The sequence below is a fragment of the Lithobates pipiens genome, unplaced genomic scaffold (assembly GCF_037356315.1).
Source record: "Lithobates pipiens isolate NorthernLeopardFrog02 unplaced genomic scaffold, aLitPip1_a1.2 Scaffold_19, whole genome shotgun sequence".
In the NCBI taxonomy this organism is placed as follows: domain Eukaryota; kingdom Metazoa; phylum Chordata; class Amphibia; order Anura; family Ranidae; genus Lithobates; species Lithobates pipiens.
In genome coordinates, this window is record NW_027507764.1 from 176,607,750 (window position 1) to 176,623,114 (window position 15,365).

Below are 15,365 nucleotides of genomic sequence, written 5' to 3' on the forward strand. Positions count from 1 at the left end.
AACTGGGGCACATCGGAACGAATCGGTGCATCATAGATGCGACTAGATTTGAATCGGAGCGCGGTAGGTGATAGTGAAATGAGTGACAAAAGTTTGCCATGACAGAGGCCCGAACCGGTCGTGCCGCGATTGTGACTGACAACGAACGGGACTCTGGAGGATGTACTGAAATGAGGCCGAAATACCTGGGGCCGTCCGGACGAATCGATGCACGGGGATGCGACCGGATTCGAACTGAACGTACTATGTGACCATGAAATGTTTCCCATGATAGAACTGCGAATCGGAGAGGACGCAACCTGCGACCGTCAACGAACGGGCTCTAGAGCATGTACCGAAATGAGGCCAACGCAACTGGGACACGTCGATCAAACCTGTGCGTTTTGAGAAAAGCGACTGGTTTCGATTCGAACGTAATAGGTGAGGTGAAATGACTCCCATGACAGAGACCCGGGTCGTTTTAACAACGAGCGGGCTCTGGAGCATGTACCGAAATGAGGCCGAGCAAGTAGGGGCACACCAGAACGAACCGGCGCATTTAGCGAATGCGACTGGATTCGAATCGGAGCGCCGTGCGTGACAGAAATGAGTGAAATGATGAAATGACCTACGTGAGCCAGCTATGGCAGAGGTACGAGAGTCGTTGTGCCGTGAGACACGACTGGCAACGATTTTGACTGTGTAACACGGTAACGAGACTATAACAAGTACTAAAACAGTGCAGTTTTTCCTACCAGCAATATCTACCGAAATGATGCCCGTGAAATGAAGGGCACTGCGAAATTAGAGCGTATTGAGTGATAACAACCGGTATCATGACGAACGATTCGATATTTCAGGTTTTAACGACACTAAAAATAGTACAGGAAGGTCAATCGAGACCCTTACCTGCGGCAGACGAGCTGGCGACGTTGTACAGAGCCGGCGACGTTGTACAAAACGAACGGGAAAGAAAACCACGAGAGAGACGTTTTGTCCGAATGGAAACAAAACACGAGCCGTCGGCCTAGTGACGTAGTGCCGCGCACCAGAAACCGACAAAGACCACAGGCGAGCGGGCTGGTTAAATACCCTCCGGGCTCCTCCCATAAATTCAGGCCACCATACTGGCCTTCCTACATATATATATATATATATATATTATTCCCTGATATATCAAGATCCAAGTAACATAAGTGGAAAGTGGAAAAGATTTCTAGTCCATAAATTGAATTTCAGGGGTTATATTCCAAGGGATATTCCTGTGGATGGCCTATACTGATAACAAAATGATGAAAGGCATGCAGTGTGGGGTTTATGCAGGGTTAGCGCCCTAGGTGTCCAGGCTGTGCTGTAGATTAAATAAATTCCAACTACAAATTCCAAGATATACAAAGCACTGTGGTGGCCCAGATGAAGATAGAAAAATTGCAATGGTCCAGAGGAGGTACCCTTCCAGGCTTATTTGTTTAGTATACAACCCCAAATGGATCATCACAAATAGACCTATTTGTGATGATCCATTTAGGGTTGTATACGAAAGTAATTAACCCCAATAGCTATTGCCTGGGAAATTTCCCTCTCACTTTGAGATCAATCAGGCTGTTAAAAAGTAACAATAGTGGCCTGTCCATATAGTCCAAAGCAAATATATGTATATATGTCTCATGTGGTACCATTTTATATGTTGCAAGTCCCTTTGACAACAATAAAAATACATAAATAATTCTAATTGATCCAGTGAGGTGATACATAATTTGTACTATTAGGGATGGTTGAGCAAAATCAGGTTTTATGTTAGTTTTTGTGATATGGTTCTTTACCGATAGTTCCCAACCTCCTCTGTCTCTCTGTTTGAGAAGTTCCAGGCATTTTGTTCACCCATAGATACACATATATCAGACACCAGAGCTAGCGCACCTATAAATGTGAGTGTGATTTTTTTTTTTAATAAAGACCCATTTTTATACAGTTCAACACCATTAGTTAGTTTTTTCCTGCTCTTATGGCATATGTGTATGATGCACACAGTCTAAGGGAAAAAGAGTCCAAGAATCACCAGGAAAGCAGCTGGCCACTAAATATATACCTGTAAGCGGAATGCCATTGTAGACCCCTGGGAGGTCCCCTGGAGGTGAGCACATAGTGTGATCGGTGGAGGTTACTTTTGGGTTTGTTTTTGTTTTTTTCGAGAGAGAGAAACACAAGCTTTACACTGAAGTTTATTACTGGATTTCTGCTTATTCACATATATATATGAGCATGTGCACTAAGTTTACAGTAACCATTTAGGCTTGCTGAGCTGTTATGGTTATTTCAACTGCATGTTACTTTTGAGTCATGCAGTTCATGCAAGACAGCCCAAGAATGTACAGGAACTGGAGGCTTTTTGCCAAGAGGAATGGGTAGCTTTACCATCTGAGAAGATAAAGAGCCTCATCCACAAATATCACAAAAGACTTCAAGCTGACATTGATGTTGAAGGGGGGGCAATACACAGTATTAAGAACTGGGGTGTGTAAACTTTTGATCAGGGTAATTTGGGTAGTTTCTGTTGTGATTATGATTTTAAAAGAGTAAACACAGTTGATTGATAATAAATGGCTTCAGCCAAATACTAACCATGAGTGAAAGAAAAGTTTTTGTGTTATCATTCACATTCTCTGAAAAATGGCCAAGAAATCATAAATTCTGCCAGGGTATGTAAACTTATGAGCACAACTGTATCAACTGTATCAAATGGTTCACAAGTGTGATATGTCACTGTAGTGGGGCCCCCGCCCTCCAGAGGCCTGAATGTGACCTCCAGAGTCAGGGGTATCTGACATTCCTCCACAGGGTGCAGGTCACTGGGCATGGTGGGTGTAACGCAAGTAGGGATGAGCCGAACACCCCCCTGTTCGGTTCGCACCAGAACCTGCGAACAGACCTAAACTTCGTGTGAACTTTAGAACCCTATTAAAGTCTATGGGACTCGAACGTTCACAATCTAAAGTGCTCATTTTAAAGGGTAATATGCAAGTTACTGTCCTAAAAAGTGTTTGGGGACCCGGGTCCTGCCCCAGGGGACATGGATCAATGCAAAAAAAAGTTTTAAAAACGGCCGTTTTTTCAGGAGCAGTGATTTTAATAATGATTAAAGTGAAACAATAAAAGTGTAATATTCCTTTAAATTTTGTAGCTGGGGGGTATCTATAGTATGCCTGTGAAGGGGCGCATGTTTCTGGTGCTTAGAACTGTCGCTGCACAAAGTGTCATTTGTGCAGGAAAAAAAGTCTTTTAAAATCACTTGCGGCTAAATTGTCGGGTCTCCGTAATACAGAGAACACTCAATGAGTGTTCTCTGTATTAGCCGACAATTCATTCATTCATTGATTAAAAAAAAAAAAGCGTGGGGGTTCCCCTAAATTCAATTACCAGGCCCTTCAGGTCTGACATGGATATTAAGGGGAACCCCGTGTCAAATAAAAAAAAAAAATTGACGTGGGGGTCCCCCCAAATATCCATACCAGACCCTTCAGGTCTGATATGGATATTAAGGGGAACCCCGCATCAAATTTTTTAAAAAAATTGACGTGGGGGTCCCCCTAAAAATCCATATCAGACCCTTTATCCGAGCACGCAACCTGGCAGGCCGCAGGAAAAGAGGGGGGACGAGAGAGTGGCCCCCCCTCCCTCCTGAACCGTACCAGGCCACATACCCTCAACATTGGGAGGATGCTTTGGGGGTCTGTGACCCCTCAAAGCACCTTGTCCCCATGTTGATAAGGACAAGGGCCTCATCCTCACAACCCTGGCCGTTGGTTGTGAGGGTCTGCGGGCGGGGGGCTTATCAGAATCTGGAAGCCCCCTTTAACAAGGGGACCCCCAGATCCCGGCCCCCCCCTGTTTGAAATGGTAAGGGGGTACAAAAGTACCCCTACCATTTCACAAAGAAAGTGTCAAAATGGTTAAATAAGACAAACACACTTTTGAAAAATTCCTTTATTAAAAATGAAAAAAAAAAAAAGATTCCAGCGGTGCTAATCCACTCTTGCTATCCAGCGACGGATCTCCGGGGTCCAGCGATGGATGATCATATCCAGCGACGGGGGAATCTCTCAGTCCAGCGCTGTCCATACATCCTTCTTCTGTCTCCTCTCTGGAGACACTGCAGAGAGCACAGCGCTGACGTTTCTTATATTGGGAGGGCGGGGCCACCCGTCACCTGACCCCGCCCCTCTGACGCTGCAGAGGGAAGCCAGGGGTTCCCCAGTGACGTGTGGGTGACCCCGCCCCCTCTGATGTAACGCAGGTTTCCGTTACATTAGAGGGGGCGGGGTCACCCACGCGTCACTGGGGAACCCCTGGCTTCCCTCTCCAGCGTCAGAGGGGCGGGGTCAGGTGACGGGTGGCCCCGCCCTCCCAATATAAGAAACGTCAGCGCTGTGCTCTCTGCAGTGTCTCCGGAGAGGAGACAGAAGAAGAATGTGTATGGACAGCGCTGGACTGAGAGATCCCCCGTCGCTGGATATGACCATCCATCGCTGGACCCCGGAGATCCGTCGCTGGATAGCAAGAGTGGATTAGCACCGCTGGAATCTTTTTTTTTTTTTTTTTTTTCATTTTTAATAAAGGAATTTTTCAAAAGTGTGTTTGTCTTATTTAACCATTTTGACACTTTCTTTGTGAAATGGTAAGGGTACTTTTGTACCCCCTTACCATTTCAAACAGGGGGGGGACGGGATCTGGGGTCCCCTTGTTAAAGGGGGCTTCCAGATTCTGATAAGCCCCCCGCCCGCAGACCCTCACAACCAACGGCCAGGGTTGTGAGGATGAGGCCCTTGTCCTTATCAACATGGGGACAAGGTGCTTTGAGGGGTCACAGACCCCCAAAGCATCCTCCCAATGTTGAGGGTATGTGGCCTGGTACGGTTCAGGAGGGAGGGGGGGCGCTCTCTCGTCCCCCCCTTTTTTCCTGCGGCCTGCCAGGTTGTGTGCTCGGATAAAGGGTCTGATATGGATTTTTAGGGGGACCCCCACGTCAATTTTTTTTTTTTAATTTGATGCGGGGTTCCCCTTAATATCCATATCAGACCTGAAGGGTCTGGTATGGATATTTGGGGGGACCCCCACGTCAATTTTTTTTTTTAATTTGACACGGGGTTCCCCTTAATATCCATGTCAGACCTGAAGGGCCTGGTAATTGAATTTAGGGGAACCCCCACGCTTTTTTTTTTTTTTTTAATCAATGAATGAATGAATTGTCGGCTAATACAGAGAACACTCATTGAGTGTTCTCTGTATTACGGAGACCCGACAATTTAGCCGCAAGTGATTTTAAAGGACTTTTTTTCCTGCACAAATGACACTTTGTGCAGCGACAGTTCTAAGCACCAGAAACATGCGCCCCTTCACAGGCATACTATAGATACCCCCCAGCTACGAAATTTAAAGGAATATTACACTTTTATTGTTTCACTTTAATCATTATTAAAATCACTGCTCCTGAAAAAACGGCCGTTTTTAAAACTTTTTTTTGCATTGATCCATGTCCCCTGGGGCAGGACCCGGGTCCCCAAACACTTTTTAGGACAGTAATCTGCATATTACCCTTTAAAATGAGCACTTTAGATTTCTCCCATAGACTTGTATAGGGTGTTCCGGCTTTACGAATTTGCTGCGAACAGCCCAAATTGTTCACTGTTCGCTGAACAGGCGAACAGGCAATGTTCGAGTAGAACATGAGTTCGACTCGAACTCGAAGCTCATCCCTAAACGCAAGTTAGAAACAGTCACTTTTTGAATGCAACAAAAGAGATTTTATTGTCTCTTAACAAGAACTGTGGGAGAGAGGGTTTAGGGCCAGGACACCCTTAGGCAGATGCAAAAGCAATTGGCAGACTCCACAGACCAAAAAAAGTATTGGGCATACATCTATATGGGTAGAGGGCCTTTAAGTTGGATGCAGCACAAAGTATTTGTAGAACTGCTGTCTCCTATAGCAACTGAACTTTCAACAGTCAATATAGATCTGCACAGGTAACTCACAGTATCCCGTTATAGCTCTTCTCTCATATCTCACCGTATCCTACTGTATGTCTTTACACCAAGCTCCTAGTCTCTCACTAGACTTCCAAGATCCCAGCCGTGGCTGGATCCACTGCTTCTTACAGTCCTGGATAGGCCTTAGACAGCTTAGTAGCCAGGTGCTCCCAGATAGGCCTCAGGCTTCTGGCCTAGCAACTGGGAGCAATACAACAAACATCTACCCAGGCAGCCATCCAGGTGGTACAGAACGCCGATCACTTGACTCCTCCTGAATAAGTAAGCTCTCCCAGCAGGCCATGGGCCAAAGACACTTCTACTAATTGGCTGGGACAACCAATTCACTGTTAACCTGAATTCACTATGCCCTTGTCCTTCTAATGCCACAGGTGGCAATGCCACCTATTGACAGAAGAGAGAGGCACACCAAATTCTGGTTTAGGGAAAAAGTCAGTGGATCTCCCTAACACTTAGTCAGGCTAGTTAACACTTAAAAAAATTAAATTTATATGCAGCCCTGTTTAGGACCAGGGTGCTACATCACTATAAACTATAACTGACTTTTTTGTTTTTTTGTGGACCTTTGAGGGGTCATCCCCAATATTGCCACGTTTATATTTGTGTGTTTCATTAATATTTAATATTAATATTTAACAACTGTTTGCATAAATTTTAATATTTGAGCTAGCAGGGTAGGTAGCGCTTCACATTTCTTTGATTTTAGATTTTTTTATATGTGGGAACACAGTCAGTGTTAGGCATTTCTTTTTACCATTGACAATTCTGAATTAACCCTTTACATATTGCTCTACACGCGTACAAATTTCTAGCAAACGTCTGCATAAAAACAGGGATTTGGTTCACATATATTGTAATACATGTTCAAGCTGACCAATTGTGTTTAAGTAATCCCTCTCTGGTCAGTTCATACTCTACTGTGCAAATTGGCAAACAATTTGTTTGTTGTTGCATACTTTAATAGGCATATAGTAGTTGATTTACTAAAACTGGAGAGTTCAGCTCTGCATAGAAACCAATCAGCTTCTAACTTCAAATTGTTCAATTAAGCTTTGACAAATAAAACTGGTTTCTATGCAGAGCTGCACCAGATTTTCACTCTCACATTTTAGTAAATCAACCCTATAGTACCTATGGTTTCCCAACAAAATCACAGATATGCAAATACAGGAATTTGTGATTTCACTCCTTTTACAACTTTTTTCTTTATTCTTCCTGCAATACAGAGTAAATGTACAATTACCAATACTATTGATGGAACTGTTTTGAGTCAACTTATTCCATGTTGTTTTTTTCTAATTCAAGCTTTCAATATTGACAAAAGTCTTTGGCTTTAAAAATGAAACTTGTCCCTGGACTACTTGTGATACTTTGCTGGCTACAGCTATCATCTGCTCAGGACACAGGTAACATAAAAATCTGATAATCACTGAATCATTATTAAATACTTTACTTCACTTCTCACGCTACTTTTTTTTATGATTGCAGAAAATCCAAAATACGGAGATCTTATATTCCTATTGGATAGTTCAGACAATATGGGAGTAAAAATGTTCAACCAGCTAAAATCCTATATATCAAGAATAATTAGTCAAATGCAAATAGGTGCTGATTACCATCGCATTGGCCTGATACAGTATAATAAAGACATTGACACCAGTTTCTCTCTGTCACAATTCAAGACAAAAAACCTAATGATAAATTATATAAAAAATAAGTTTTTGTTTCAAGGTGGGTCATTATTGACTGGCAATGCCCTCATGAAGGTCCGTGACATCCTTTTGTCAAACAAAAATGGAAGAGACAAATCAAAGTACCCACAAGTTCTTCTTGTGATCACATCTGGAGCCTCCAATGATGATGTAAATCCATCAATTTCTGCTCTAAAGCAGGACGGCATTCAAATTATTACAGTTGGAGTAAAAGAGGCTTCTTTAGATGAAATGCAAGCAATGGCAACATCTCCTCAACTTGCCTTTAAGATAGCCAATTTCAGAGACATAAACCAAATTTCAAAGGATATGGTCACCACCATTCAAGAGGTAGTTAAGAAGACATATTATGTGGAAGGAACACAAGGTGAGATAATGTCAAATCTTATTCTCTTAACGAACATACAATGCAGAGTTCAGGTCAGTACAACTGTAGCTCATGTTATACTGTACATATCACTCCTTGCCAAGGGGTTTAAATGCCATGATAATGTCTACATCCCTGGCCAAACATTTTGAGAATCACACAAATATTAATTTTCACAAAGTCTGCTGCCTCAGTTTTTATGATGGCAACTTGCATATACTCCAGAATGTTGAAATGAAAAATGATCAGAGGATTTGCAAGTAATTGCAAAGTCCCTCTTTGCCATGAAAATTCCATGAAACAATGCATTAAAGGGGTTGTAAAGGTAAGTGAAAAAACATCTGACAATACCGCCCCCCCCAGCCCCCCCCCCGTTTTACTTACCTGACCCTCGAAAGTCCCGCGCTTGCCCCTGACATCTTCTTCGCCCCTTAGCCTGGCCGTTGATTGGTTACAGTGGATGACTGAAAAAAGCATGGATTGAAAGAAGCGCAGCCATTGGCTTCCGCTGCTGTCAATGACATCTGCTGCTGTCAATGACATCCAATGATGCGGCGTGCTGGGGGCGGAGCCAAGTGATACAGTGAGTGGCTATGGCTTCTGGCTGTATCATGGGAGTGTGCCCGCAAACCATCCACACCATGCGAGGGAGCTCACATGAAGGTGCTGAGTCCTTGCGTGGGGGTGCCGAGACAGCGGCCGAGGGACCCCAGAAGACCAGGTTCAGGGCCACTCTGTGAAAAATGAGCTGCCCAGTGGAGGTAAGTAAAAAAATTATCTTTAGTGATCCTTTAAGGTAAAAAACGTTTATAGGTTTAGTAACACTTTAATGCAATTGTCAATAAAAGCCTTTGGGGGTGATTTACTAAGAAGAAGGCACTGTACCAGTTCATATATTAATTGGTGCGCTGTAAAAGTCATTAATCAAGCATTAATCAATAAATACATCAAAGCATTAATCAATAAATACATTTTGTCAGCTCTTGATCTTTAAAGGTGACCATACACTGCAGTCAGTTAGATCTTAAATAAATTAGATTTAGTCCAAGAGGCTGTTTGATTTCCTAAATTAATTATTCAAGTGCGTTTTCCTATTACCTATTTTGCCTAAATATCGAGTTGTACAGACATTGGCCAATCAGATTGTATAATACATGACTATCTTAAGTGCCGAATTTGGAATGTAGATGCAGAGGCGGCTCTCTAATTAGGCAAATAAGGCGGTCGCCTAAGGCCTTGCACTCACAGGGGCCTCCCGACCGCCTAATTGAAGAGCCGCCTCTGCTGACAACAATGCCGCTGCGGCATTAAGCTCAGACCGGCAACGGTTTAACATTGCCTGTGAGATAGATAGCACAGACACCAGCACCGAGATAGAGAGCACTGACACCAGCACCAAGAGCACTGACACCAGCACTTTAAAGCTCTTAATATATGTAATTTGTACAGTTCGTTTTTTTTATCGCTTGAATTATTTTTCCCATTATGGGCAGGAGTGGGGCCTCATGTCTAGGTTTTGCCTAAGGCCTCAAAAAGCCTAGAGCCGCCTCTGTGTAGATGTGCCATGACTCACATGTATTTTCCAAACTATATTTCTTGGGTATTATACAAGGCACACGAGAAACCACCTTTTTTCAAGACATGCTAGAGTGATCAGGAATCTTCAAACTATGGCTCTCCAGCTGTTACAGAACTACACATTCCATGAAGCATTGTAAAACTCTGATATTCACAGACATGGCTAGACATGATGGTAATTGTAGTTCCTGAACAACTGGAGGGATGTAGTTTGAAGACCCCTGTGCTAGACCATTATTATGCCTCCAGAATTGGGAGTGTGGCATCTACCCAACTTCTCTCTGCTGGTGGACACAAGAACCTATATCTATAGATATATCTATATACACACACACACACACACACACACACACACACACACACTGAAGCAGGAAGCAATATACATTGGCCCAGAAGTGAATCTGTACACGGGAAGTAGGTATGTGTTTTGAGGCCAAATCATTTAGACATACAAACATGACCCACACAAACACCACCCCATGTAAAAATAAATAAAAAATGATCTTAATTTGCAAATAAGGATCATCGCTTCCTCAGAGAACAGTGAGCGGGCATGGTGGGGGGAAGAAATTCACAGAAGGACAAGCAACTTCCTGGAGAGGTGTGATGTCATTCCGCTGCTTCCGGAACCGGATATGCACCACGGGTACATACCTCCGCACATACAGCAGTTGCGCATTGCACATACACATACATTGCGCACCTAGATGCATTTGGCGCATCTAGCTGCAGGAACCCAATTTTTATGGAAATTAATAGTAAACCAGATTTCCAGGACTAGATGAACAAATGTTTCTAGTGAAAGGCAATGGTGTTTTCTATTAAACAAGGTCTAAATGGGCCATTGACATGCATCACAGTTGAACTTAGGAATGTGTATTTGCAAAAGTTAAACTAAATGAAATCCTTTCTTATTTTTGCTTGAGGATAGAGTGCAGATGGATTAGAAGTCTTGTCAGTTTTTGGGGATGTTTCCACCCCTGATAGGGTGAAGACACCTCCCAAATTTTGCCAGTTTGGCATCTGTCATAATAATTTATATCAAAGTGATAATTTCTTCTTAAGTGGTATGGCAGTTTAAAAGGGATGTTCAACTAAGGCAAAAACAAGAAAGTATCCACTAACAACAGTACTTAACTCTGGACAGACTGCGAGTAAGCATTTCTTTTAAAGTGTGATTCCTATTATCTCCATCCTTTATTACACTCTCTAACTTTTCTTCTTGCAATAGTTTCCCGTCGTATTATTGTATTTCCAACTCCTCCAATCTTCCTGCAATTCCTGAAACCTGGCTTCAGAAGCCTCTCCAGTTGCCTTCCATTGTGGCCTCCAATGGACTCACTCACCCAGACCAGTGAAATAAAGCACACAAAGCACTTTTCAAATTCCTCCTTAACCTCCCTTTCTACCTCTTCCTCTTTTAAAGCTCACTGTAGTTATCTTTTTCTCCAGTTTCTCTGTGGACTGATGTGATATATCAGCCTCCTAGACCAGTGTCACACTTTCATGCTGACTTCTCTGCCTTCTATGACTTCTTTAACATGTTACTACAGGAGAGAGGTCTAAACTTTTTTCTGATGGCAAATCTGCTTTTCATTTCTCTTGTCCCTCCCATTCAGATTGTAAGCTCTTATAAGAAGGGTACTCCTAACCCTCTTGTTTTTATTGTAACTGTATTGTCTCCCTATATCTTCTAAAGCTCTGTGTAAACTGTTGATGTTATATAAATCCTGTATAATAATATTAATACTAATAAATGTACAAATATATCTTTATTTACAAATCTTGCATGAGGTATAATGACCAGCAGCAGATGTCCTCTTTCTTTGGACCTCAGCAGGTCAGTTGCTTGGAACTCCTTTGAAACCAGTTGTCTGCATTTTTTCAAATGACCTTCCGACTCCTTAAAATCAAAATAATGCATAGATATCTTCCATGATATAATATGTATGGCTAACTATTGACCAGTATTGACTTGAGTATTATGTAGACTATTCACAGGTAGATCACCCAGTATAGTGCAGCACAAAAAAATAGGCAGAACCTTATCCTGCAATTACCACCAACAAAAAACATGTAATTTGAGTGAAATTATCTATATATAAAACAAGAATTGGTACATATGGTTTTTTATGGACATGTCAAGGGACACAATAACCTTTTTACCAAAACAGCAGAACAAAGGAATAATTTACCACACTATTTGTAACAGCAAAAATGTAAGCTTTTAGAAAATGAACATTGATCAATATTAACATGCAATAATTGAGGATGTTAGCCTATTCAAACTAAGACAAAGGTTAAAGAAAGTGTAAACAGATAAATATTAGTATGGGAATAGAGGTTCTGTTTTGCAAAATTTACCACTCTGTGTGTTTTCTGTAAAATTCAAAAAGTTCTGTTTTTATATGTATGTAATTTAGATTACAAAACAATCAGCAAAAGAATAAAGCAATAAAGTCACAAATTAAGCTGTCTACAGACATCCAAGAGTAGGGATGAGCCGTACACCCCCCGGTTCAGTTCGTGGCAGAGCATGCGAATAGAACAAAAATGTGTGTGAACACGCAAACCCTGTTAAAGTCTATGGGACTCAAACGTGACAAATCAAAAGTGCTAATTCTAAAGGCTAATATGCAAGTTATTGTCATAAAACGTGTTTGGGGACCTGGGTCCTGCACCAGGGGACATGAATCAATGCAAAAAGTTTTTTTGGGAGCTGCAATTTTTTTTATGATGAAAGTGAAATAATAAAAATGAAATATTCCTTTAAATATAGTGATGGGGGGTGTCTATAGCATGCCTCTAAAGTGGTGCATTTTTCCCGTGTTTAGAACAGTCGCTGCACAAAATTACATTTCTAAGGGAAAAAAAGTCATTTAAAACTACTTGCTAGCAGTATACAGGTGGTCCTCGGGTTACAAACAAGATAGGGACTGTAGGTTTGTTGTTAAGTTGAATCTGTTTGTAATTTGGAACAGGTACATTTTTTAAGTGTAGCTCCAGCCCAAAAATCTATTTTTAAGCTTTTTGGATAATATTGGGCAGGGTTATCACCCTTGTAACATTTTTGTTGCTGTCTGTGTCCCTATTCAGAAGATTTCACCTCACTTTCTGTCCTAATGACAATTGGATTTTGAAAATTTTGGGTTATTAGGGAAACAAGGATTGCTGATAAAACATTAGTGGAGACACCTTTTTCCCATATTAACTCTTACAGGACAATTTCCCTTTCTAGGGGTAGATTTCCTCTCACTTTCTGTTGTCTCCCTCCGTTTGTAAGTAGTAGTCGTTTGTAAGTCGGATGTTTGAAAATAGGGGATCACCTGTATATACTATACGGCCGGCCCTATACGCTCTGGGGAAAATTCGGCCTTAGGTGTTGGTGGTACCAGAGCACTGGAACCCCTCGGAGTTACTCTTGGTGGGCACAGGAATTTGCCCTGCTGTGAAATATTATATCAAGAAATGTAATTACGCATCCCTGTTAAACAGGTGCAGAAAAATTGGGCCTTAGGCGGTGGTGGTGGCACAACACTGTAACTCCTCACAGATACTCTTGTTGGGCGCAGGAACAGACCCTGCTGTGAAATATTGGATTAAAAATGGTAATTATAATACAGTGCAGCCGTAGTGCAGTTGCTACTACTTTTCTGGTGGTGTACACAGTATACAATACAGTGTAGTGTGGTGATATACATCATGTCCAGAAGGCCACCAAATAGAGGCAGATGCTCACAGGCCACTAAAAGAAGGCAAGCAGGCTCTGTGTATATAGTCAACAGTGCTGGTCATGGACATGGTGCATCCTCTGCGGTGGCCGTGGGGCACACTTGTTCTTTTTTTCTGCTGCTGGCCGTGTTATTGAGCCAGAACATGCAGAAGAGTTGGTGGAGTAGATAAAAAAGCCATCCTCATCCTCCTCATCCTCTGTCACCCAGGCTCAGAGTAGTTTTCCTTCCTATGCAGCTGCCAAAATTTGCCTATTCCACCGGCTCCTTGTCCACAGTCACTCCTTCCATAGCACAACCATCATGCATGGATGAGTCCCCCGAACTATTCAACTACAGTGTCAGGTACATGCTGCTGGAGGATGCCCAGCAATTTGAAGGCTCTGATGTTGGTTCCCAGGTTGCGGAAGGGAGTAACGTGAGCCTAGAGAGAGGGGGTGCCCAAGAAGAACAAGAAACTGGCAGTCATGTTCCCCCAGCTGGCATAGTGCCAAGTTTGCTCCAGTGATGAGGAGGGAGGGGATTCATAGTAATTCAGTTCTAAGAGATATAGCCCAACAAATATTTAACCCGCTGTTAGACAAAGAAGTTTCGGAGCCTCTAAGAATAGACAGAATACATAGGATGTCAAGACCCCCAGGACTAAGATCAGAAGCCCCACGAGATGTAATAGTGAGATTTCACTATGTAGAAGAAAAAGCTCAGATAATGGGAAGAATCAGAACACTCCCGGGGGTGGTTTTTGGGGGCGCGGAACTGCAGATCTATTCTGACTTAGCAGTACAGACGTTGAGGAGAAAGAGATGATTAAAACTGCTTACGGAGTTGATGGTTGCAGCTGACATTCCTTATCAATGGGGATTCCCAGCTTGCCTGATAGGGAAAAAGGAGGGACGCTCTGCGGTTCTGCTCTTCTCAGAGGATTTAAAGGATTTTTGTGAACGTTTGGACATAACCCCCCCCCCCCCCCACTGTTAGGATGGGAGGCGGAAGAGGATATCAGGGCCCCACGGAAGAAATCCAAAAGTAATAAGGTTAATGAGGGTCGAGAAAGGTGGAATGGGAGAGGAAGTGCAAACAATTCCCGATGTTAAATTAAGTGGAAGTAAAGTTATAATTTTTAGCTTTGAAGACAGGGGTAAGGGATGAGGGGGAGAGAGGGGGCTGAGGAGGGCCTCTGATGGACTTTGGGTGTGGTACCCCCAGGGAAACTATGGTTGACAGGTGACGACAAGCAGTAGTCGACCTGGACCATGGCTCTAATGGAAAAGGGGGAGTTCTGCCCAGTCTTTTGAGATGTTTCATTACAGAACGGGGGGGAAGGGTAGGGAGGGAGGGGTACAGGGGGAGGGGTGTTTTGTGTGGGGTTTTTTTTTCTGCTCACTCGCTCCTTCCACAGACTCAAAGATGTGTACCCCTGGGCTTCACTAGACGCTCCAAAGAGGGGAAAAAAACAATCTGGTCTTAGAAGAAATTTATGGTATTAATTAATGCAGTTACCTATAATGTAAGTGGTTTAAATACAAAAAGGAAAAGATATATGATAAATAATGAGCTGCAATTATTGAAAGCAAATATAGTATGCCTTCAGGAGACACACATAATGTATACTGCGGGGATAAGATAAAATTTGATTCATTTCCGGGTATGGTTTTGTGGGGATACGCCTTCTTCGTACTCTGGAGGCATAGAAATTGGATTCAGTAGGACAATGAGGTTTGAATTGGAGGAGAGACTCGTGGACCCAGAGGGAAGGTATTTGTGTATAAGAGGCAAACTGTTTAATATGAGATAGACGATTGTAAATGTATACGCACGGAATAAGAACCCAGATAAATTTTTTAAGAAAGTGTTAAATAAAATAGAAGGTTTTAAAGAGGGGAAACTGATAATAGCAGGAGACCTAAATTTGAGCATTGACCCCAGGGTGGACACCACAGGAGGGTGGAATTG

At 42.6% G+C, this 15,365-nt stretch overlaps 1 protein-coding gene across 1 annotated transcript in view; it reads left to right on the top strand.

Moving 5' to 3' along the window:
* Positions 1-15,365, top strand: part of LOC143996451 (collagen alpha-6(VI) chain-like) — a 357,097-nt gene that overhangs the window by 151,503 nt on the left and 190,229 nt on the right. Inside the window, exons 3-4 of the mRNA XM_077491501.1 lie at positions 7,330-7,430; positions 7,513-8,103. Of these exons, the coding sequence (XP_077347627.1) occupies positions 7,364-7,430; positions 7,513-8,103 (658 nt within the window). The 5' untranslated portion in view covers positions 7,330-7,363. The remainder of the gene's footprint in view (positions 1-7,329; positions 7,431-7,512; positions 8,104-15,365) is intronic.